General features: G+C 44.9%; 1 protein-coding gene across 1 annotated transcript; it reads right to left on the reverse strand.

Annotated features, from left to right (window-relative positions):
- Positions 1-9135: 9135 nt before the first annotated feature.
- Positions 9136-17403, reverse strand: LOC133397300 (cAMP-regulated D2 protein). The gene is made up of 8 exons (XM_061668019.1): positions 16838-17403; positions 16441-16642; positions 16043-16176; positions 15600-15727; positions 15286-15404; positions 14793-14933; positions 14484-14656; positions 9136-9638 (listed from the first exon to the last, which is right to left on the reverse strand). Exons 1-8 carry the CDS (start codon positions 17321-17323, stop codon positions 9186-9188), a joined length of 1836 nt encoding a protein of 611 aa, XP_061524003.1. The 5' UTR covers positions 17324-17403; the 3' UTR covers positions 9136-9185.
- Between the last annotated feature and the right edge of the window lie 7532 nt (positions 17404-24935).

The following is a 24935-nucleotide window of genomic DNA, read 5'->3' on the forward strand; positions in this document are numbered from 1 at the left end:
ACCGTGTCTTTTAAAAAACAATTTTTTGAGTCCAACTCTTTAAGCGCTAGTTCCCAGAAATCAGCCTTTGATGCGTGCCGCTCCCCTCTGGAGAGCCAACCCAAAGACCAAACAGACTAACTAGACGGCAGCACATCTCATCAAGCAAGTGAAATTACATATCTGCCGCTGTTTGTTTATTCACTTTAACTAATGACACGGAGGGGAGGGCTTCGCCACTTCTATACTCCCAGAGTGCATCGGGCCTAGACTTCACAGAGAGACTCACATTATCAAAGAAACACATTATTCCCCGCAATTTCCTCAAAGAGAATACAAAATTAAGTTCCTCTCCATCTTGTATAGGTTGAAAACCTCTTTGTTTGCCAAAGTTCCAGATACAGTACGACAGGTCTTTCGTTGGTCTGCTTTTTTAATTGTGTCCTTAGGCTTTGAGTTCACTCCCACTTAGTTACGAGGAAATCTTGTTTTTATTGCTAGGATACGAGGCGGCTTTATTGTCTACGGATATTGTTTGAAGGATCATTAAAAGGTGACATCGGGGACATCGTTAACTTTTCACCAATTTAGAATCAATGCTGTTCAATGTTCACTGTTGTTTGTCTATTTGTGCCCTGCGATTGTGAATGAGTTGGGACAGTCTTCAACTTGTGACCCTAATGAGGAAAAGTGCTTTTGAAAATGGAGGATATTTTTTTTTTCTTTCATAGCTGGGTGCAAATTAGCTGTGTTTGTCATATTTCACATTATCAATTAACTCCATGCCCACTTTATTTGTTTTATTAGTGGAAAATATGGCACATTTGTAGACTGCAGTAATATGAAGCATCTTTCATAATAAAAATGGTTTATAGTTAGAGTTGGGATTGGGAATAACCACTGATTCTAGCATTTCAGCACATAGGCTTGTTGTGCTTTTGTCTGTGTTGGTTCTTGTTTACTGCTGTCTATTGTGTGAGCACATTTGGCAATCAAGCAAAATATAGATAGTTTTTTTTACTATTTGCTTTCTGTATGCATTTTAAATGTTTGCCCTTCTCAGATCCACTCCTCTGTGACCCTCCATATAATCTGAGACGCTTCCAGAAAGCTCATGGCTGGCGTACATGCAGTTGCCATGGAAATAGCAACACTCAAAAGGTTCCAGAAAAACCTTTGTTTTATGAAATAGCTTCAAGGAATGACAAAACACGCGTGGGCGTCCGGCCTTAGTGTTCCATCAGGTTTTAATCTCCCCCCCCACCCCCCCACAACTTTCAGTGGGGGTTTATTTTTTTTAAAGCACAAAGACTGTTTAGATTGAGAACAAGGTTTTTCAGTACTTCTCTTGGTCTTTTATTATATTTGAAGACTATGACATTATTATTCCAACACATATTCCAGAGAATTCTTTCCTGCAGTGTTTTTTTTTTTTTTTTAACTTTGATTGAAGAGTCTACGTTCATCCGTGCCTGTCAGTAACTCTTTTTGTCTCCTTCAGTGAATAAAACAAAGGAATAAAAAAAAAGACAATTTGCCTTTGTTTGACAGCGTTGCATGTGTCTTGTCATCTGCGTTGTGAAGGAGGAAGACTTTGAAAAGCCTGCTGAGGGCAAAAACAAAGCAACCAATTATGCAGTCTGAGTTAATTTTGACGTTAAAAGACTTGTTAACTATGGACTATATGGTTGTCTTCTCCACGTAATGTATGTCGAACAGCAGAAGCAATTCAGCCTGGACAGGACGAAACCATTTGAATGGAGTTTGTACATTGGAACGTCCCGCATTTTTTCTCGGACAAAATGTTTCCCACAAGAAGGAAGGAAACTGTGGCAATTACGAAAAAAAAATAAAAAAATAAATAAACTTTATTTACTGTCCGGATGATGTTTTAGGTCACATTGCTGTAAAAAAATAAGTTAATCATGGTAAGTAGATATAAAAGTAATTTGTGCTCTCAAACCTAGAAACATGCAGATTTTGATGACTGCTTCACAAAGACTAATCACAGCTCCTCTTTATATGGTTAGCCTAATAGCATAATTGCCCATGTCTGTCACAATATTAATAACAATATGATTACTGAAATTTGTGTTTCTTCTTTGTATGTGTATATTCTCAGTTATCCAGGTCATGGTAATCCGCAAAGGTTGAATTAAGGTTTCCAGATTGTAATGGTGTGCTCCTCTGTTCTTCTTCCTGTTCATTTATTTCAGCAGCCAGGACAAAGTCATGTGTAAAGCTTTCCTAATGTTCATTTTGTCACTTATACGTAAAGCCACGCCATAACACCTCCATGCCCCTCTACCATGTTTGACACATGATGTGGTATGCTTAGGATGGATGGAAAATATAATATGACACACTTTTAAAGTACCATACCAAGTCAGTTTAAAGAGTCCTGACTGGGCAGATGTCTGTATTGTGCCACGGACGTCCCTGCTGGCTGTCTTCTTTTATCACGTGCTGCAAAGCGTAGATGGCACAGGCATGATTCTGACTGCGGCACGATGTAAAAGCGTTGGCCCGAGATGCGTTTTAGTGTCCCGACTCGACATTGGCCGTCAGCGGTCGAAGACGAGGCTCAATAAACACGCCGGTATTTGTAAATGCTGTAATTGCTTCCTGGCCAAACTAGTGCACTGCAAACAAATTTGCTACTCAGAGGATAGACCTGCAACTCAATGGACTGAGAAACATCCATGTGTGTCCAGTGTACTCACACAGATGTGCACCCTGGCAATTAATGGAGTCTCTGAGCTTGTGGGGTTGGAGGGGGAACAAAATAAATGTCTCCCTGAAACTCTTCATGGAGTCAACTTTTGGTGAAGCTTGGTGCTTAGGTAACACATTGTTATGCACGGGAGCGCCGCTGCGTTTTTTTTGTATTTTATTTATTTTTTTAATTAACACTGCATCGGAACGCAACGTGCATTCAAACCCGGGGCCTCATCCCCTCGCTGCAGCCTCTTGTCATCATGGCAAGAGTGATGCAACTCGTGCAATTTTATGATCCGCTGAATGCAATTACTGGACCTGTCAGGACTTTGCGGCGTCTTTTTGCCCGTGATGTATGTACCGTGCACTTTCACTACCCCCTAGACATAATATACACACGCTCTGTCACTGTGACACGCGTGTTGGAGAGTGCTGATGCATGTACTGTGGGTGGTTAGGAGTCAGGCAGATATTACCAATATATGGAAATGTGTTCTATGTATGAACATATGCATTTTTCATGTGGGCACACGCCCTGTATCTTGTCCATTAGTGACTCAGACAGTGTTTCACTTGAGCAGAAACGGATTGGAACATCCCCTGCGATTGATTGAAGACCAGTTCAGGACGTCGCACAAGTGAATGTGAATGTTTGTCTGTCGCTAGTTTTTTTTCCGCTGAAATTTTATCCCGGTTTTTGAAAACGGTCCAAACATTAAAAGCCTGCCTGCGTGAATTTCTTTTTTTTTTTCTTTTTTTTAAAAGGCGTTATTAAAAGTGAAGACTCGTACTATGATACAAACTATGATGAAAAGATCTCAAATACTTTCGGAGCACAGAACACCATCAAAAATGAAGATTTTGTTTACTACATCCATCCATCCGTTTTCTCCTCGCAAGGGTCGCGTGGGTGCTGGAGCCAATCCCGTGCTGGAGCCTATCATCGGGCAGAAGGCGGGGTACACCCTGAACTGGTTGCCAGCCAATTGCAGTGTTTACTACACTACAACCAAATTTTCATAGTTAATATCCCATTACACTTTCCCTTGTAGTCTCTATTACAGTAGCTCTCTTGTTGTCGATTTTGCATGATGTATTTGCTTCTAATTACATTTCCATTGTGTCCCTCTTTCCGCCCCGCTTAATAATGGATGACAACTGGAGCCCGCTTGAAAATCCCTCTTGAAAAAAGGTCACCAATAAACAGCGTTTCAAGGCCACTCTTTATTTTTGCTGCCACCCTCCCAGCACTGGCGCATCCCCCCTTGCGTCCCCGGGGGTTCCGCGCTGCTAACGTTCCGTGACAGCCCTCCATCAAACTTCCACGCGGCTCTCATTAAAGTCAGCCAGCGTTGAGTGGTTTATTCCGACCAGTCCCCCTCTGAGCCTCGCCATCCCCATACCTGCTAAACTTTTCTGAGGCTGTTGCTATGGAAACTGTTTGATAGGAGATAGTTTTGGAGTATCCCCCCCAGCCCCCTCGCCTATTCCCGTACGCCCACATGTCACTCAATCCCAGGAGGGGGAGCTGTGGGGGCAAATGTGGGCGCCAACTTTCTGAGTGGAGTCCAATATCGGCGGGCACACGTGGCGGTAGGGAGGACAGACTCAGGTGCGTGTCTGTCTTTCCTCTTTCACGCAATATGAGGTGTGAAGGGACTTGGGAACAGAGTGGCGAAACTACTGCCAATTGCTCCTTGTCTCAGTTGTGGCTTTCTTTGGAAATGTGGAAAGCAGCCAGGATGAGAGGCACTGTCACTTTTCATTATTTACTTTTGTGGCATTTTTCAGTCAACAAAATACATTCATACTACTGTTCCTTACTATCCTTTGGAGCAGTTCCTTTGCTTCTCCATACTTTTTATCATCACATTGTCTGGTCATAAAAAGTCTCCAGACCCCTTTTCAAATGTCATGCTTTTGTGATCGATAAAAATGTTCCTTTAATGGTAATCTGATCTGATTTGAAGTTGTGCAAGCTCTCTGGGGACCATGGCTTATGCTGTAAAATGTGACTACCAATGTCAGGGAAAGCCTACTAGACCATCTGAACTTTATTTGATGTTAATCAGAGACACTTTAAATGGTGGCAGGTGTGTGCTGACTCATTTAACATGCGTTTGACTGTGATTGGTTGATTGTGAACACAGCCACATTCCCAGTTAGAATGGGTGTGCACACTTGTGCAACCATGTTATCTCAGTTGTTTATTTTTACTTCCCCTCTTGAAAACAATATTTTCAATTGTGTGTCGAGGTTATAGGTCACATTAACGATGAAAAAATATTTGTAATGGTATATCTTGGTCTCTTTCTGATAATAAAAAAACACCCTGGTATTTGAACAGGGGTGTGTAGACTTTTTATATTGACTGTATAAGGTGTTCCTTTTTTTTTCTTCCCACCCCATATTTTCTCTGTTGCTGTCATTTTGGGACATAAACATGTCTTTTTGAAAATATATTATTCTTTTACCATAGATAGCGAACATGTTACTTTGCCTTTCGTTTACCAGCATTGGAGGACTAGCAAAAAAAAGAAAAATTGCGGAAAGGACAGTTCTGTGAGTTTTATGTGTATATATATATTTCCCTTTGTGTACTCACCTTGCGCATGACGTTGTTGTGGCGCAATCCATTATGTCGTACAGATGGCGCGTTTTCTGCTCGAGTAGATTGATCTGTCTTGTAAATGCATGACTGTAACAAACTCAAGTGCGCGGGGGTTGACATTGCTGCCTTCTCATCTTATGTTTCCCACCAGTATAACGTCTCGGCTCCCAGCGATGTGGCAGTCTGCATGCGAAGGTATTGAATGACAACATAATGGTGCGGCCGGTAGCCTTTGAAATGATAATCCTTTGCAATGTATCACATACCCTCATAGGTTTTGAGTGCGGGTTTTGAGAATAAAACATCATTAGTGTGTTAGGGACGGCACTGTGGACGACTGGTTAGAGCGTCTGCCTCACAGTTCTGAAGTCTGGGGTTCAATCACGGGCCCCGCCTGTGTGGAGTTTGCATGTTCTCCCCGTGCCCGCGTGGGTTTTTTCCGGGTACTCCGGTTTCCTCCCACATCCCAAAAACATGCATGGTAGGTTAATTGACAACTCTAAATTGCCCGTAGGAGTGAATGTGAGTGCGAATGGTTGCTTGTTTATATGTGCCCTGCGATTGGCTGGCAACCAGTTCAGGGTGTACCCCGCCTCCTGCCCGATGATAGCTGGGATAGGCTCCAGCGCTCCCGCGACCCTGGTGAGGATCAGCGGCTCGGAAAATTGATGGATGGATGGATGGATAGTGTGTTAGGGTGAGCTGTAACTCTTACGACAGGAGAAAGGCCTCGGTTACAGTAATCAAAGCGGTCAGCTGAGGTGTCACGTTAAGGGGAGGTCAGGTTACTGCGGTGTGAGCAGGATATACGGATGGTTGGTTGGGGATGGGGTGGGGTTTTTGCGCCAAGAGACGTGTCGGAGAAATGGGACAAAGAGCGAGGATGCGCTGTTGTTCAACATAAAAGGTGACTCACGCAAGAAACCTCACACCACAAAGTTCAAATGCCGTGAACTTGGCCATAGTCACACGTAACGATACCAATGCTCAGTTTTGGTTACTGTGATCGCAGAGGAGTCCTACATGACTACAAACACAAAAACAAACAGAACATTTAATTCCCAGGTGTATGCGACGCGCTTCCTTCAACCGAACAGTGCCGGTTTCTGGTGTGCGCAATGTGTGCGGCCACACAGAGCGGAATTTCGGGTTTTTGGTCTCGCTTAGATTAGGCTGTTTTGAGGGGGCGACGCCGTCTCATGTAAACTGAGTCAGCGGTGTCCCTAAGGCACCAAATCTAAAAAAGCAACTGTGAAGTCAGCACAGATGCTAATTTCCCTCGTGGAGGCAGCACTTCTTGACCAGTTAATGTGCAGCGCTCAATGCAGCTCTACCAGTGAGTTTCATGAGCCATCCATCCAACTCAGACCACCAGGGACTCATTTAATAACTTGTGTTTGTGGAACATTCTACACCGCCAAACTAGAAGTTGCGTCACGTTCGTTTTATGTCTTAATTGGCAACGACCACCATAATGTGTCACAGCGCATCGAATTTTAATGCACTTTGACGTCACACACCCCTGGGACACGCACGATGGGTTCAGGGTCCGCGTGCTGCTCAGTTTCGAGGACCCACAGCTTCAAAAGCTGTGCTGACGCAGGACAATGTGATGTGTTGTGATAGATGCTCAAGGCAGACGAGCAAAGAAAAGGCTTACATGCACTGCGGCACAGCCAGTACTTCTGGAACCGAGAGGCGCTACGAGCCAGATATGTTTACTCACTAAAAACTGAGACCACTGCAAAATTAGCAGTTTCTCTGAGTTTGCTATTTATATGTGTACGCTTGAGTAAAATTAACTTTCTTGTTTAATTCTATAAGCTACCGACTGACACCATAACTCTCAAATTCCAAGTACAAATTTTGTCATTGAGAGCTTGCAGAAAATTAAAAATGACCCAAATAACAAAGAAGGTCCAGTGGATTTTTGGTTTTTGGCTTTATATATTGAAATGGAGATCTATAATTATTTAAAAAAACATGAGCTTGGAAAGGATTTTTTGGGGGCCACCGTCAGGTGTGAAAATGTGTAGGAAGTCCATGTGCAGACATCTTGTTACACAGCTAGCGTGCGAATACTTTCCATTACCTGCTGATTGTGCTCCATATGTAGAAAAGATCTAACTTTAAAACCTACAAATCTTTACTTATGAAAATTTTGTTTAAAAAACAATGTTGTTGTTGTTGTTGTTGTTTTTGTTTTGGGCTGGAACGGTTAAATTGCATTTCCATTCATTTCCATGGTGAAAGATGATTTGAGATACAAGTGTTTTGTATCTCAAGGCACCACTGGATATGCCTTTTGTTGGACTGTGACAATCTGTACCAATATGTAGAAATGTTACCATTTAAGATCCATATTTTGCCATTTCCCATAGGTCTGTCTTTAAGGGGTCCAGCTAAATAAATTTAAAAAAAAAGAATAAAACCTGTCCATCTACCTCGAAGTGCGACTGACATTTTCAATAGGCTAGGAAGGGTTTGAACTCCTCCATCAAGTTCGTCTGTCACTTTCATTCAAATGCACTCTAAAAGCCTTGGTGGAGAATGTGTCTATAAGTGCACAGCATTAATCTCACTTCAAATTTCCCGTCTGTCCCTTTCTTATGTTCCATTCTTGATGGAGGCTGCAAGGTCAACGTTTCAAAAACAAGCATTAGTGACTCGCTAAGCCTCAGCTCAGAGGTGAGAACAATCCGGTTGTCGCCACCCGGGGATACACCAAAGGGTCCGTGCATCGGAGATCGCGGGGTTAATTTATTGGGCTCACGGTGAGCCTGATCACCGAGCAGTGATGAAAGTGCACCTGGCCGACCTTAAACATAAGTGCTCCGCTCATCACGCGCAGGCCCCGCAGGCCGCCACTTTTACGGACCTTGAAATAAAGTTAGTTTATTAGCCCATCTCCTCTTTATGTGCGATAATCAGCCAGCGCTCAAAGCAGCTGCAGAATTTCAATACGGGATCTTTGCCGCTACAGCCTTGAGAGCACATGGGAATAACCTGCTAAAGAGGAAACGGAAGCTTAGCATCCTGCCGCTGCTATTGGCCGTTTGGCTGCTGGAGACCACCAAATTTGTCGTGTTGCCACAACTCCTTACCACTTTACCACAAACATCTCGGCTGTTAAGAGTTGAGAAAGCATGAGTCGTCCTTTCGCTCTGCCATAATGCGATTGTACAGACTCCGACTACAGGAGCACCAAAGCATGAAATAGACCAGATGGAGTTGGATTATTAAATGACGATTAGGGTTCCAGTGGATTTGGACTGGTGATCACTCCACAATGTTGTCTGCGTCCATGTATTATTTGTTTCACCCCTCCTTGCCTCGGTTCCTGCAGATTTAATTTAAATTTTGTTTTAAGCTTTAGATTTACTAGACATCAATTGAAATGCGTCCGTAATTTAGTTGAATAGTGCACTCGGGACCGAGCCAGTTCAGTTTCGGATGAAGAAAGTGTCGCGTTGTACCAATTATGTAATAAATCTCTTGGGAATATACAGAAGCATGCGAGCTAGCAGAAAACTAAATGTTGTGAAAGCCGCATCTACACAATTATATTGATTATATCACATTTGGGCCCTGCGAAAATGTGGTGGAAGAAGTGTGGCCCATTAAATAGCAGAACTAACGCTATTAAGTGCAGAAAGCGTGGGTGGGGGTGGGTGGGGGGGGGGGGGGGGGGGGGGGTTGGGACATATTTTATTTGGGATAGTTTATTGAGAGGCAAACAGGCATTTTTGAGGATTGGGTTGCAGTTTGTTTTTAACACAGAATTAGACTGATGCACCACTGCCGTAAATGAAACATGACTGATTGGAACACAAACGTGGAAATCATATTATTTGAAAATTCATGGAATTTTGCAGCCCTAGTAGATACCCAGATGGTCCCAGAAGTCACACACATGGCTCCTGGTCCCCATTTGTGCATGCGAGTGCACCGTCAGGTTCATGACCAGCCACCCGCTGGTGTCAGAATAGCGAGGCCACACGGGCAGACGTTGCTCCCGGCAGAAGGTTGTCTGACTGACCCGTGAGGACGGGTCACCCGTGTGGGCGAAGGCGCCCCAGTAACACAGCATCCGATTGGACAGCACCTTCTCGGCCGGCGTCATCGTGAAGTTGGCCGCGGGGGCCGAGTCGAAGACGAACGGCAACTCGGCGCCGTGGCAGACGTGCCGGTAGCAGAAGGTCAGACCGGACCAGACGCGGGCGTCCGAGGTCACGTGGTCGAATACGTACATCCACGCTTTGCAGCCTGCTTCTGTGCCTACACGCGCCGACCTTCGCGATGGACACAGGAAGACAAAGTCTGTGATGATCTGAAGAGAGGGAAAGAAGATAAATGTAGTCCATTTAGAACCTTAATTCTTGTTCTCTGAGTGCTGAGTCCCAGAGGCTCAAAAACGCACTACATTTCTGCGGGCGGTTTACCACGTTCCCTCCCGGCCTGTCATGTTCTGTTCATGTTCCCATGTGTTTGTCAGCTTTGGAGAGCGTTTGTTGCACAAATGAAGCATACTTGTCTGGTCCCAGAGTCGGCGTCAGCATGGGGGGGGCACATGTACACCGGTGTCACCTGAGATGCCACCGAATAAATATTCTTCCCGTTCCACTACGGAGTGCCTTCAAGTTGTGTTACGCCCTAATATGGACGGTCTTGGTTGAGCTGCGTGCACCCCATTTTACTACAGATGTCTAGGTTTCTCATATGCACCGTGACTGCCATGGCAAATATTTTGACAAGTTAAACATCTGACCGAACATCCACGGTAATCACAGCCTATCACGTACGCCCATCCCGCCCCCCCCCCCCCCCCCCCCGCGTTGTCTCCCGTTTTGTCCACGGTGGCCTTAAACGGCGCTGCCGGCATTGACAGAACGTAGCCTGAAGGGGACCAAATCTTCATCATCAGGTTTGTGAAGGGAAATGTTTGGTTGGCTTGTAATTATGTGAAACATAAGGGCTAGCCTCCTGGCTACGGTCAACTCCACAGCACACTTTCCATTTCAGTGTCTTAAAAGCAACATTTGCTGTCCGACAAGTATTTTATGTCCCCCCCAGATAAATAATCTGATTGTGTCATGCTGTCACTGTGTGAAAGCGGCGGAAATATCCCACTTTTGTTGGGTTCTGCGTAACATTCTGGATCTTCTGTTACAGCTCAGATGCAGCAATTTTGCAGGATCTCTGTCGTCAACATCTTAGACTCACTGTGTGTTTTTGAACAAAACCAAACGATTGCAGCTAAACTTAAACAAACAATAAATGGAGGCAGTGTAGCATCAACTACTTTTTATTTTTAGTTTGCTTCATATAGCTAAAAAGGAAGAAAAAAAAGGAAAACTCTAGCCTCTTACTACCTTTTAGAGCACTGGAATCTGCACCCACACAGCTGAGATGCACACACCTACAGACTCACTTATCTATAGACATGGTTACTTTTGTCCAAAAGTGTACATAAGCTGAAACATTGAGTTTTGGCATGAAGTTTTGTAAGCTAGCCTTCAAAGGTAGAGGTTCTGTAACTATTTTTATTCAGTGTTTGCCTCTAATGTGTGTCCTTACATGCATTTGCCGAAATGCTACTGATCCAATTCCATCGTGTTTGCGGGCAGATGTGGTGGAGGGAAAATAAAAAAAAGGGGGAAAAAAAGAAGAGAGAAAAGACAGGCTGAGCTCTCCACATCAACCTCTTGTGTGGCAAAGTGGCTGACATTTACGCTGACCTCCCCCCAAATCCTCCGGAGAAGTGCCCTTTATGAAGACATGTAAGTGTGTGCGCATGTGTGAGCGCGTGTTCCAGCTGTGGCCCCAACTGTCGGTGAATACTAAACGCGAGCAAGAGCATCACCTCTTAACCTCGCCGTCCTCCCTGAGGCGGACACCTTGCACTTTCATCCACACCACAGAAGAAGGAGAAAGAAAAAAAAAACGCTCGAGGCTTCCAAATTCCAATTGACTTTTATTCTAAAACAGGGAAAGCTCTTCATGTTCTGATCACTAGAATGTCATCGCTACGCTTATTCAGCCAAAAAGGACATTATATGTATTTTTTTAGTGTCTTTTATGTACTTTTTGCTTTCGGCCGTGGGTGAGGAAGATTTTCCTATCAGGAGCCACATTAAATTGATGTTAAATATGACCGAACAAATTTTGAGCATTTGTGTTTCACATTTTTGGAGGCTTTTTATAACAGTTGCCAATAATGTGGTTTTATTCGTTTTTAGAATACGATGGCGGGCCTAAGGCCAAGTGATCCGGAACCACTTCTGTTCATATTAGACTGCTGAAGAAAATCTGTATTTGGACTGAGAAGACAACCCTCGAAGTATGAACACATTTCAACTAAAATGACTAAAAACCAGGCTGGCAACTGAATCTAGTCCCATCCGAGTTCATTTGAACGAAACCGAATGTGTCAATCGTGAACAGTCCTCGTGATGCAAGAAAATTCCCTTTGTGGTTCACACGGACCACTCGGAGCCCTTTAAAATGCTTAAAAGCAGCGAGAAACAGAAAAACATCAAGCGCAATGGGTGCTTATGTGGCACGCCCGAGCATTTATAAGAATTAGAGCAATGTATTCCCGAGGGGAATGTATTGGACTTTGAAAAACACAACGAGCAAGGCTCAGGAGAGTAACAGCTGTGGGGTTTCAAATCTGGTATCGCTTTGCCCTGTTGTGTTATCTCCAGAACATACCACATTCTGAAGAAATAGCTTTGCATACAACAGATTTAAATGAAGGTTTAAAACATCCCGCTGTAAACAGGGAAGGATGTGACTCACCCTACAACCTTGGATATTCAGAATGCCACATTTTGACGATACCCCTAGAGCAAACAGTGTACTGTATACTCAAATGGACATCCCCGCATGACCCAGCCCTGTCTGCCGTGTACTTCTTTAATTGTTCCTGGGTGATGACCTGCCACTGTGGGTGTTTATGACAGACAAGTCACTTCCTGGCGTGAGCAGTCTGGCTGCATCTCAAACAGGCCAACTCCGTGACTCCCGTGCAGGTAGCTGGCTCACAATGCTTCCAGCCCCATACTAATGATGGAAAGGCATCAGGGAGGTTTTATTTGTCTGCAAAAGGAGCTGGAGATTTAGCGCCCTCTCTATTTCGACTGAAATAATGCTACCGTTGCCGATGCAGTCGTGGTAGAGTCCATGCACTATTAAGTTCTTTGTCCTCACTCGTCGAACATCTTTTGCAATACTGGTTGGACAACTACATGTTACTAGCGAAGCAAAACTGTGCACTAGTTGACATCTGCACGCTTACAACTAGTGCAGCACTAGATGTTAACTAGTAGAATTTTACAATGTCATTAGTGGTACTCAATACGCTCTAGTCAACTAGTGCACATTGCTTTCCTCATTTGTTGCAGTTCTACTAAAATACCAAAGTTGTCCTCAAATAAATGCTCAAACGGCTTCTCATAAAGATCCGTGCGTGACCGCCCGGCTGGGCTGCGCGTGCACGACGACATCCGTCCACTTCTCCCCAACCAAATCAGGTATTACAGATTACAGATACAGCGTTGTACAAGCCCAAAAATTGGCAGGAAATGGAATAGAAGAGCCTTATTTACACACAATTGGCCTCAGTCTGGAAGACAGTGGCGTCTCTATCTCTTTCTGCGAGCTGGGAAATTCAAATTTGCATACATTATTATCTCTTCTGCTTAATTAAATGTGGCCCGCAGCAGAGCTCTAAAGTGACTTTGCTCATCAGAGTTTTAATGTCAGGGGGTGGAGGGGGGGGGGGGGGGGGGGTCATTCTCACTCATTGCATATCTCATATTTAGAGCCATATTTTCAGCTGATGCGATTAAGTGCTTGCTTCAGATGGTATTTGCACTCCTAATGGAGGGGAAGACACTTTCTTTACTAAAGTAGAAGTGGTTTATGCATTGATAAAGTAATAAAGGGATCACTTTTGATTTTAAATGGTAAATTGTACAGTGTTGGATTTAATTTTGTCGTCATTTGGCCCTCCCTTTTCCCATTTTTATTCCTTTGTCTTTACCTTGGAGTGCAAATCTGGAAAAAAAAAATACCATTGTTAATAAACCAATAAAGTTCACCAAAGTGTCTCCACAAACAGTTAGGATGCAATCAGTGTCTCTCTCTTTGCATCAAAACAAATAGGAGAAACGCGTTTATATCCCAAACCCACATTTGGCCAATAAAAAAGAAACCATGTGATGCCTTCCTCCTCTCTTCTACTCAATCCCTGCGATCCCCTCACTTGGCATTCGGCTTCCACGTGATCGTATAGCTCCACGCTTGTGCACGGGGGCCGACGTTACATTCCATATAATTGCCCAATAATGTGAAACGCAAGCAATGAGGCGTGAGTCCAAAGATAAATTGAAGAACACAAGCCTGCAGAACTCCCTATGGTTGTTAGTGAGCTGCAATTTGTTCGGATAAAAAATTATCCTCTGTTATTGACTGTAGCTTTGCTGCATCGAGGCTACTTTGAAGTGTTTCCCTCAGCTTGTCATGCGTGCAATAGTTCAAGCTTCCGGATGGCTCAAATAGCCTCCAGCTAGCCGTTCCTCTGGTCCAGGACTACCTCCTGAAGTTTTATTTATTGATCACCCAAGAGAACTCTGTAAACATGTCAAAATGACCTAAACTCTTAATTGCATGTGAATCATTTTAAGATTTTAGCATTATTATCATTATCCACACTCCATAACTTAGCATGAACGCATACCACATTAAACAGCAGTTTACGCTTCTTTGCATCTGCTAATCAACATTTTACTGTCATGACAATAAAGTTGTATCTCATCTAATAAGCATTTCAGAAAAAAAAGACATTGCATATTATACATGCAAAACAATGAAAGGTTTCATACTATACGCGTAAGCACAGCCCACATTCAAGATGGCTTTGCCCAATTTCAGCCCATTTTTGTAGTTTCAGTTTACTTTACTTGATTTTAGCGCTTTCTCCCAGAGACCATCCATAATAGTCTGTCTTCTTTTTAGGAAATTGAAGGAAAGTAACATTTATTATCATCATTTTTATGGCTAGATAGACTATCTCTATATTCATCTCCGGTGACAAAACCCACTTTGACTATTTCTTATGACCGGAATGCAACTGAAGTGAAGTTTGTCCTGTGGTGTATTGCGGTCTCACCTGAGCCAGCATATCTCTTCGGTCAGAGTCTCTGTAGAGAGGCAGGTACTTGTGCAGGATCCGCAGGCTGTGCTGTTTGAAGATGGCCGTAACGTACATGATGGACTGCACCGCCGACACGGGCTTGTTAAAGACGCCGTACGCAAAGATCACGCCTTCTTCTGAGGTTGTGCCTGCGGGACACAAAGAAAAGAAAAGACTCAAATATGAACTTGTTGTGATGATTGCATGGCGTTGTAATGAGGAGCGAGGGGAATTCAGTGTCTAGCATCTGTAATGAACCCCCCAAAAAAACTGCGCGCGCTTTACCCAGCAGCACCGGTTTCTCCTTATGCCAGTGGCCTTTCTGGAAGGCGGTGACCGCCTGGTCCTTGATGAGCTCGCCATCGATGAAGGGACCCCACGTCTCGAACACCTCCAGGAACCTGAACGGGTTCACGAGCTTGGAACCTGCGATCACAGAATTGCCAGTTTTCTCCAAAACACAACCTGAAGCGAGCTGACACCAGACTTTCAAAAGGTCAGACAGGAAAAACACTCATGATAAAAGCACCTTCTAGCTTTTTGTTTTTTGAGTTTCAGGGCTATCGCACTTCAGAAAGATATACTACAGCACTAAAAGCCTAACTGCTCCTTCCAAGGTCCCCACAAGAGTTATTGTCTTTCGCGGGATTCCATAACTCAAGATAAAACCCCCGCTTTTCATCATAAACTCGCCGCCGCCGCTTATGAAAGAGCCGAGTTTGCAAAGTGTGGGCCGCCACACCGCTTCTGCTGCTGCTGTTGTCGTGCGCCGTCCTACTTGTTTTCATCTGCGCTTCCAGGACGGCGCGTGGCGCCAGCGACAGCAGGCAGACGATGTCGGCGACGGAACAATTGGTCTTTTTTGCAAAGTCCTTCCCGAGCTTCAGGGCGTCGTGTCTGAGAGATAAAGTGGGTGAGAGACAGAAACATCAAGTTGGACTGCAGTGGTTCCATATTTGGCAAACTCCAGTGAAAATTCATGTACAGGACGACCAAAATGAACTTTTAGTCCACTTGTTTTTACTTAGGATTGGTACATGACAGATTGTTTCAGCGTGAGAGAGACGAGACACACCACTGCTGCGCCCTCACCTGGTCTTGAGAGGGATGGAAAAGGGAAGACTCTGCAGAACCGCCTGTTTGAACAGAGGCTTGCTGCTTTGGATCATCAGGTGAAGACTCACAGACTGAGCACCGGCACTCTCTCCGAATAGCGTTACCTGAAACAAAAGCATCCTTGTCTGTCTCTATATGTGCCTGACGAGAGTAAGAGAAAAGGTTCCAGCGCATGGAACTGCGATAAAACAATGAGGGACCCCCTTAAGTAGATTCAGTTCCCATTCAGTTGTATTTAACTTTTTTAAGTTCAATATGTTTACATTTAGTCTTTGACACCTGTTTGTTTGATCAACTTTTATTTCAGTACAAGTTAACTTTATGTCCAGTACATGACTACTTGATCACGATTGAATTCGTTTTTTTCTACATTTATTGTCGATGCTGCTATAAAACAATGAATGATTGAGTGCACTTGCCTTGCCGGAGTCACCTCCAAACGTGGCAACGTTCCGCTGGACCCAAAGGAGCGCCGCCTGCTGGTCCAGAATGCCGTAATTTCCCACAGCTGACGTCTCGGGGTCTTTGCCTGACACCAGGAACCCGAACGCACCTTTAAATCATGCAGTCACATGATCAGCAAAACAGTCATTGACGTCAGCGTGGCAGCCATTTGCCAAATTACCTTTCACATATCACTGCTCATGTTTTCTGCCTCGGGGGCAGGCGGAGTAATTACTAACAGCCATTTTCAAACAATGACTCTCACACGCACGCACATGATGTGTTCTCATTCAGCGTCAAATATCCAGAAACACCATTATTTTAATGGTTTCAAAAAAAACAAACAAAAAAAAAGACTGTGAGATGTCCTCACCCAGTCTGTACTCCAGGCTTACGACAATGGAGCGGGTGAAGTTGCTCATGAAGCGGCCGTCGTACAGCGGCTTGGACGCCGAACCGGCGATGAAATCCCCACCGTGGATCCACACCATCACGGGAAGTGGACTGCGCGGCGGGGAGCTGAAGTTCACGTCGCGGGGGACGAAGATGTTGAGATAAAGACAGTCCTCGCTGGCCTGAGTGGGACATTACGATTCCATTCAAATCAATACACGCGGCCCAACTATTTACGAATCTATCAAACACACCGGAGATTTGAACCTGTATCCTCACTGTGAGGCAGACAGGCCAACCACTACATCACTGTGGAGTACTTTTAAAATGAACTCAATATGGACTAAACTGACCAAAATAAGTTTGATGTTTCTTACATGTTGTGGACATTCTGCAGCGATAGGTCCTCTGCAGGCCTGCATACATGGCGCCCTGGGGAAGGTGGCGTCGTAAACCCCCTTCCAAGGACTCACAGGTCTGGGCGGCTTCCAGCGGTAAGATCCAACCGGGGGGTCCGCATATGGTATCCCATAGAATACCTGGGCCTTATCTGCTGTAATCCCCTCGACTGGCCCGTTTTTGGTCAACACCACAGGTCCAGCCGTCCCATTGTTGTCCTTGACCGGTTCGCCGTTGTTTCCGTTTTCTTCTGCGAACGAGAGGACCTCCGGCTTTTCCAAAGCGAGGGAGTTTATCCCAAAGTCTGTGTTGAGAACGAAGGGGTCATCCCTCACCAAGAGTCCGGTGTAGATCCCTCTCAAGAAGCTGACAAGGTTGACCTCGTCGTCACTTTTCGTTGCCTCTCCGGTGGTTGGCACCAAACAAAGTGCGCACAACAGCGGCAAACACCTCCAGCTCCCCATATTTGCCAAATAACACTTATTTTTCCAACACGCTCAGCTCAGATCACAAAGAGCCAAATCCCCCAACAAGACTGCTGCCTCCAACTATCCACGGGCTTGTGATTCCAATTACTTGGTCAGATTCATCAGACAAAAGTGGCTCTGTGTGACTCGCGCACAGTGCTGTTCACTGGACCTTGGACACCCAAATACAAGCACTGTAATGCTGGACTGTGATTGAGGGCGCATCGCCTTTACTTTGCCCAAATGTAATTAGGTGGCACTAAGTGGAAAGCGGCACAACTTACTTTCACTTACTTTCATTTGAGATTCATATTCAGTGTAGCATCAAAAGATGAGAAATGCATGTTATTGTTGAATACAGATCCATCCATTTTCTGTACTGCTTATCCTCATTAGGGTCGCGGGTGTGCTGGAACCTAGGGGTCAAGAAGGCGCTGGCACATATAGAGATTCACATTCGCCACTCTGAACAAGTTAGAGTCATCACTGAACCTAATTTTGGAATGTGGAACAAAGCTGAAGTACCCGGAGAAAACCCACAAAGAGCCAAGAATCAGGGCCTGAGCCGCTGAACTGTGAGGCAGACTGTCCTTCCAATTTAGTTTCCCTGTCGAGGGCTCTTTTCTTCAGATTTGTATGTCATGTGATTGTTTTTTTAATTAGCTTTATTTGTGTTGATATACTGGAATATACAGCTGCTCGCGTGCCTGGAATTGCATTTTTTATTTCCCACCCCCATTGATTTCCACACTCATTCTGATTGCAAACAACAAGGGAACTGATTGGCAAACACATTTTCAATGTCATTTGAAATCATTTCGAAAATGTAAGAATGCAGATGTTGAACTGCAACTGCAAAAGTGCACACTGACACCTCGCGGCCACCGTAGGAAGCACTTGTGAAGCCTTTAACGAGACTCTCCAATTGGCACATTACGAGAACACGCGGAATGTCGGTAAAACATTCATTTACATATAGTTGTATATTTATTGACAGTTGTTGTTGTTGTTTTATCCGTACAATACGCACCGACGACTACTTAACGTCCTTGTCCTGAAGTGACGTAGAGTGACGTCACCACACACCTGCCCCACATTAGTGGGCTGTCAATTTCCAGCAAAGCCTAATTTTTACCGAACAAAAACGCAACTTTCTTCTGGAATTACGAGTGGGGGGGAAAAATGTAAGAAACCCCGAATTCATAACTAAAATGTGACTCTCTCTCACTGACTCTGATTTATCTGCAGGAATTCTTTAGAATATCCAATGGTCCTTTTCCTCCTGTTAGCTCAAACCATTTCATTAGGTGAGAATAGCTTTTTAGCTCATATAACTTTTGACGTGGAAGCCCATAATGGCAAAAAAATATATATATATTAATTGTTTTATTTAACAGGACGAACAGGTGACGTTTCTTTCTCTATATGTTGGATGGACTTGGGCAACCCTCTGGAAAGGTAAAGATTATTTATTTTATTTTAGTTTTAAAATGGTTTTCCTCAAGTTTTACAATGTCTATTCTCTGCTCCCTGACGCCATGCTCACAAAAACTAGATGAATTGTATACATTGATCAAATTTGCTTTCGTTTGTTTGCTGTCAGTGCTGTTGATTCACTTGAAATTGGAACGTCTATGGACTCAGTGGTTCTCAAACTCTACACAAAGTACCACCGGAAAAAAAACCAAATACTTGCCTCTCGAAGTACCACCATCGTGACAAACGTAAAATACAGTAGTGTAGTAGACCTAGTAGTTTTCATCCAAAACGAGGTTTTATTGCTAAAAGGTATGGTTCAATTAAAAATTGGCTCAAAAAAAAGTTTTCAAATCAAATGACTCTGAAAGATTAAATGCATCAAACTAAAAAGTTGAATATAACCAAACAGTAGAATTGATTCTTTTGTGCACCACTAAAGGGAGCGAGGTACCATTCATGGTGCGAAACCACAGGTTGAAAATCACTTGTTGAAAAAAAATAAATAAATAAATAAATAAATAAGGCAAAATTTATAGTAATGGGAAAACTTGATACGTCGTCTCGCTCAGCGGTAGGCAAAGTATGGACTGTAATATTTTGTTGCATTATTTTCTCTAAAATTGGTGAATCAAAATGTATTTAGTTTTTGGTGTTCATTTGTCATTAAAAATTTAGATTTACTGTCAATAATAAGATAAACCATTTGTAAAATAAACACTTACCTCCTTGACTTTATTTTATTTGATAATTGGTTTACTGTAATTGTGTAAAAAAAAAAAAAAAAAAAAAAAAAACAATAATAAAATAAAATAAATTTATTATTATTATTTTTTTTTTTACTGAATTCAATTGTAAAAAAATAAAAGACAATATTGACCTCCAACACGGCGGCGCGTGACTTCACGTGAAAAGTGTCTTTCTGTCCTCAGTTACGGCAACCTGTGGCTCAACGGCACATCTTTGAAAAACCTGTGGACAAACGGCGAAGTGGTCTCCTTGACTGTACCCCAGTCTGTAGAAAACAACGTGACCCTCGAATATGCAGGCACTGTTCATTCGTGGACTTTAACAGTTTCCCCGGGTAAGCACGCTTTGTCATTCATCCATAAGAACGACGTGTTCTGAAACATTCCTGTTCGTATTCAAGGCACCAAGCAAACCAAAGTTAGCGGTCGGCAGAAACCCGAGAAAAATCCAACAAGTGCCATACAGGTGCTGGAGTATCATGTAATAAATAAAGAAAATAAATAAAGAAAAAGTTTTCCTAAGCTAACAGCACTTGTTTATAGGGCGTCCTGGATTTGTTGGATCCCTCTGAGGTGTTCCCTTGTGAAAACGGCACATTGTTCTTCTATCAAGATGAAAACTTCTTCCTAGCTTTTGGTAAGAACGTGCGGCTTTGCGTTTATCAAACGCAACCGACCGACAGAATAGATCAGCTTCATGATGGTTGCAAGAGTTTTTCAAACATAATTCTTTTGTTTATCATTAATTTGACCTTTGTCTTCATTCCAGGCCACTCGGTGCGCTACCCCGTCAAAGTGGAGGCCCGCTCCCCCACCACGTTGCTGCTGTCGTGGGCGGCGGGCCGACCGGCTCCTGGCGGCGGCACCCACGCCGTCGCCCTGTATCGCTCTGACCAGGGCGCCTATCGCATGCTGAGCAGGGAGGAAGTCACCGACAGCCACTATCGCTTGACTTCCCTGAACTCCTGTAGCCCGTATGTGGTGTGTGTGGACCCCGAGGCCAACTTCCTTATCACCTGCTTCTCGACTTCAACTGGTAGGACATGGAAAGAAGCGAATCAATCTCTGGCTGAATGGCTACTGTGTTGGATGTCTTACTGCCTCTTTTTTGTGTGCTTATTTTCCTCAAATTTTACTCACAGAGGTCACACGTTAACACGGCTCTTTAAAACCTTAAACACTCCCTTGAACCAATCAAACTTTTACTCTGCATCTCGATGTCGCTCACATGTAACTATCGCGGCACTTGGCGTAATCAAGATTTAAGTCGCGTCAAATGTTACATGTTGATTCATGGCGAATGGGCTTCCAAACATTGTATTGAGTATTGTTTTATGTTTTGTCATCTTTTTCCATCAGATCCAGACATTCCCAGAGACTTTCGGGTCAGTTTGTGGAACGGCAGCAGCATATCTTTGACCTGGGACTTCCCAGAGGACCTCTGGTTCTCCCTCTTCCTCCTCACGTCTTTCCATCTCAACGGCACGGACCACGTCGTGCAGGAGGTCCCCGCCTGGCACGCGACGGATGACTTTGTGTTTACTTTGTCGGGCCTGCAGCCCTGCAGCAGGGTTCGGTTCGGCCTGCAGACGGTTTGCCTGGCCGGGATGGAGTCCCGCTACAGTGAAATGATCCTGAACGATGGAAATACTGGTAAGCTGTTAATCGTTTAAACTCGAGAGAGAGAGAAAGCGACAACGAACCGTTACCCAACTCTGTCGCGCAGCTCACTCCAGCATAAAGGCCCTGCGTCAGACATCGTTCGGCCCCGACAACTACACGCTGAGCTGGGAGGTGAGCGACGCCTCGTCCGTCTCCAGGTTCAGCATCTACCACGAGGGCACGCCGCAGGGCACCACCCTCGCTACCGACTACACGGTCAAGGGGCTGCTGCCGTGTCGCGCTTACCGCGCCAGAGTGGACGCTCTGTGCGGGGATGGCGTGCTGATGAGCAGCAAGACTCTTCCGGTGCACACAGGTATGCTGTATAAACGGCTGCGTTGCACAGACAAATACTGCATGCTAGGAAACCTAATACATTTGGGAGTGTTAAAGCGATGTTGGTACTGTATCACAAGCGAACGTATACATTCCGTTTTCTATACCGAATGTCCTCATTGTGGTCACGGCTGAGCTGGAGTCAATCTCGGGTGATTTTGGGCATCCCAGTGTTGCATTGTCTGATGGATTTCCAGGACCCCACGGGGTGTTAGAACTCCGGTACCGCACCAACGACTCCCTGGCCTTGTGGATTCCCGGCACACCCAGTTCAGCCCTGTCGTTTTCGTACGAGCTGTCCCTGGAGAACGGCAGCGCCTTCCAGGCGGCCAATTTGACCGAGACTGAGCTGCGGCTGCCGGGGCTGGAAGGTGGGAAGACGTACGTCCTCGAACTGTGGGAGCGGTGCGAGGGCCGGTGGGATTCGGAACGTACCGCGTTGTGCTTCACGGTCGACAATTCGACCTACGGTTTCCTTGTGAGGGGCGTGGGCCTCGACTCCATCGATCAAGACCGAGGTCTGAATCCCAAATCCCGTGTACCCCAAGTCACATTTGCGCGATGACTGACGGTCGCTTTTCCCTTTTGTGCGTAGCCGAAGAAATTCATGAGCTGAGAATGGTGGTGCCGGGTTCTCTGCCTGACGACCTGGACCGGGAAATGTCTGAGGCAACCACTGCAATGGTGGAGAGTGTCCAAAACTTGGTGAGACATCACATCTACCTGCAGATTCGGCATTATTGGAGTCCTTTCGATGCGTTACGTGACTAAAACTGTTGAATGGAATGAAACTCATTTGTGGCCGCTCATTTTGTATCCTACAGTTGCTGGAGCTGTTGAGTGAGGTGCGCCCACCGATCCGCGTGGAGGTGATCGGTATGGAACCCGCGTTCGAGACCGACAAAACGCAGGTTCAGGCGATGCTTTTCGACGCGTCCCACCGAGACGACGACATGCCCCTGCCGGTTCGGTTTCACATGGATTACATCGCGTCCCGGGACAGCGCTTACGTTTCCGTTAGGGACGGAGTCCTTTACTGGGATGGTAGGCGGAAACAAAATGGTGGTGAAAGCAGTTAGTGGTCTTGCGTTTTCTGGAATGGTTTCTTCTCTCAGGTCCAGATGTTTGCGCGACATCCGCCCGAGCGTCGTGTCCGCAGAACTCCGAGTGCGTCAACACTCTGGGCTCGTTCCATTGCGTGTGCAATCTGGGCTACTATGACGTGAGCGCTGTGCTTCAGGCCCCAGTGCCCTCCCACCCCGTTTGCAACGGTACAGCAAATCATTTGTGCTACTTTTCTTCTTGGAAGAAGGGTGAAATATTTTAGCACCGGCATTTCAGTTTCGAGGCATCCGCCACAAATTTAAATCTGACCTTTTTAAAAGGAAGGAACGCGCTGTCACGTTGTAGTCCTCCAAAGTCTGATCGTTTGTCTCTGCGGCTGACCTATAAAAGTCACACGTGTCTCCGCAGAGAGAGGCATTTTCAGTCAGTGTCTGGAGAAAGTGATGACCGGTGGCGTGGCCAAACCCTACCTGACCGAGTACATCGGCGGGAAGGTCGAAGTCGTGCTGAACAACGGCACCTGCCAAGTGGAGGAAAGCGGATCGCTGTTCCACTTCCGCACTCCCCGACACGGCTCGGAATGTGGGACGAAGAGGCGGGTGAGCGGCCTAACCCTAACATTCCCAAGGCTGGATTTGCATTTGAATGATCCCAATTGTGCTCTGTAAGAGCACACTAAAAAACAAATCCGAATTATCACATGAAAAATTCTGCGGAAATAAAACCTTGGAAAGTATATAAAATGAGACTTTTTCTCCCGCCAAAAGACCTTTTATGTAAAATAACCTGATGGTGTTTTCACAGGTGAACAAAACTCACATTGAATTCCAAAACACTCTCGCGGTCTCCTTGACCAAGGAGGAAGCCATCAGCCGGCGGGACCTGAAAGTGATCTGGAAGTGCGTCTACCCTCTGCATTATATTCGCGACGCCCACGTCGGCATTGATTTGAAATGGTGAGTCGCATTCAACACGCGAAGCGCTTAATCTCTGCTTAGTCACACCACTGGCTAAATAAAACATGACCCCCCCCCCCCCGCCATCAAGCCTGCAGCCATAGACTCAAAGCCACCGAATGTGGTGTGGCGCATAAAATTGCCAAACACGAACTGAGGTCAAAATATCATACCCAGAATATTATTTTTGGACTACCTATATCGTTTTAAGACAATCTTCGTTAATGTTGAAACTGTGCTTAATGTTACAGACTACAGTGGCTTAATTTCCCTTAACCCAGTAAAATGTTTTTACGTTACAAGTAGTAGCATACATTTTGTAAAATACATCTCAGTTGAATTTAACTTAAATCCAATATGTTTGCATTTAATCCTGGAGAATGCTTTTGTTTTTAAACATTTTGGTGCAATTTTTATTAAACTTATGTGCAATAAATACATTTTGATTGGATTGTGTAAATGCATTTATCTTAAGCGGTTTTTAATGTTCAAATTGTATACTTCTGAGGAATAAATCCGTCGCCTTGTTTTTGATGAAGTTGGCCATTGTGGTTAAAAACGACAACAACAAAGAAACACTTTGCACAAGCGCTGATCTGTTTGCTCTGTAGGTTCAAGTCCTACTCCCTGGTGGAGTTCAACGCCTCCCTGCAGCTCGGCCTGACCATGGACTTGTTCGGCGACAAGTCCTTTCGCAACAGTTTTCAAGAATTTGCCAGCATGGACCCGGAGGACACGCTGTACTTCCAGGTTGCCCTGGACGCCAACGCCTCTTTTACCTCCAACGTCCTGCTGCACGTGGAGTCCTGCTGGGCCACTGAGACCAGCGACCCGCAGGATGAAGTTCAGGGCGTTTTCCTGAAGGACGGGTGAGGGGGAATTCAACGTTTCGTCCCAGAGTATGAAATGTGCAATGACTTGGCTCATTTGTTCCCTTCAGTTGTCCCATCGACTACACGTTCCGGTGGCTGTCTGTGAATGGCGTGGCTCAGAAAAGCAGGTTCGCCGTGCAGATGTTCCACATGCCGCAAGAACTGCCCCTTTATTTTCACTGCTTGGCCAGCATATGCGGACTTAAAGAAAACTGTACAAAGGTAATGTTACTCTGTACAAGTTGTAGATGTCATTAATGGAATTACATGCGAAAGCGAAGAACAATTGTCTTTGGCCGGTCATGGATATTCTGTTGCGATTTCGGACTTTTATTTCATTGCTTTACGTTCTGGAGCTCCTTTCGCCATAGTCTCAGAACAAGTTTCTGTAATTCTGTGCCACGGTTTTAAGAGGTTTTCTCTCAAAATAACCCCGCTTTGTTCCTCCAAACTCCTAGAACTGCACCGGCCCTCAACGAGCCAAGAGAACGGC

Source organism: Phycodurus eques, chromosome 22 (genome assembly GCF_024500275.1).
Source record: "Phycodurus eques isolate BA_2022a chromosome 22, UOR_Pequ_1.1, whole genome shotgun sequence".
NCBI classification, from domain to species: domain Eukaryota; kingdom Metazoa; phylum Chordata; class Actinopteri; order Syngnathiformes; family Syngnathidae; genus Phycodurus; species Phycodurus eques.

Coding starts and splice junctions, on each gene's coding strand:
- LOC133397300 (XM_061668019.1), bottom strand. CDS start 17,323: ATGGGGAGCTGGAGGTGTTTGCCGCTGTTGTGCGCACTTTGTTTGGTG. Junction 16,643..16,837: donor CTGCAGAATGTCCACAACAT/GTAAGAAACATC, acceptor TGTCCCACTCAG/GCCAGCGAGGACTGTCTTTA. Junction 16,177..16,440: donor AAGCCTGGAGTACAGACTGG/GTGAGGACATCT, acceptor CATGATTTAAAG/GTGCGTTCGGGTTCCTGGTG.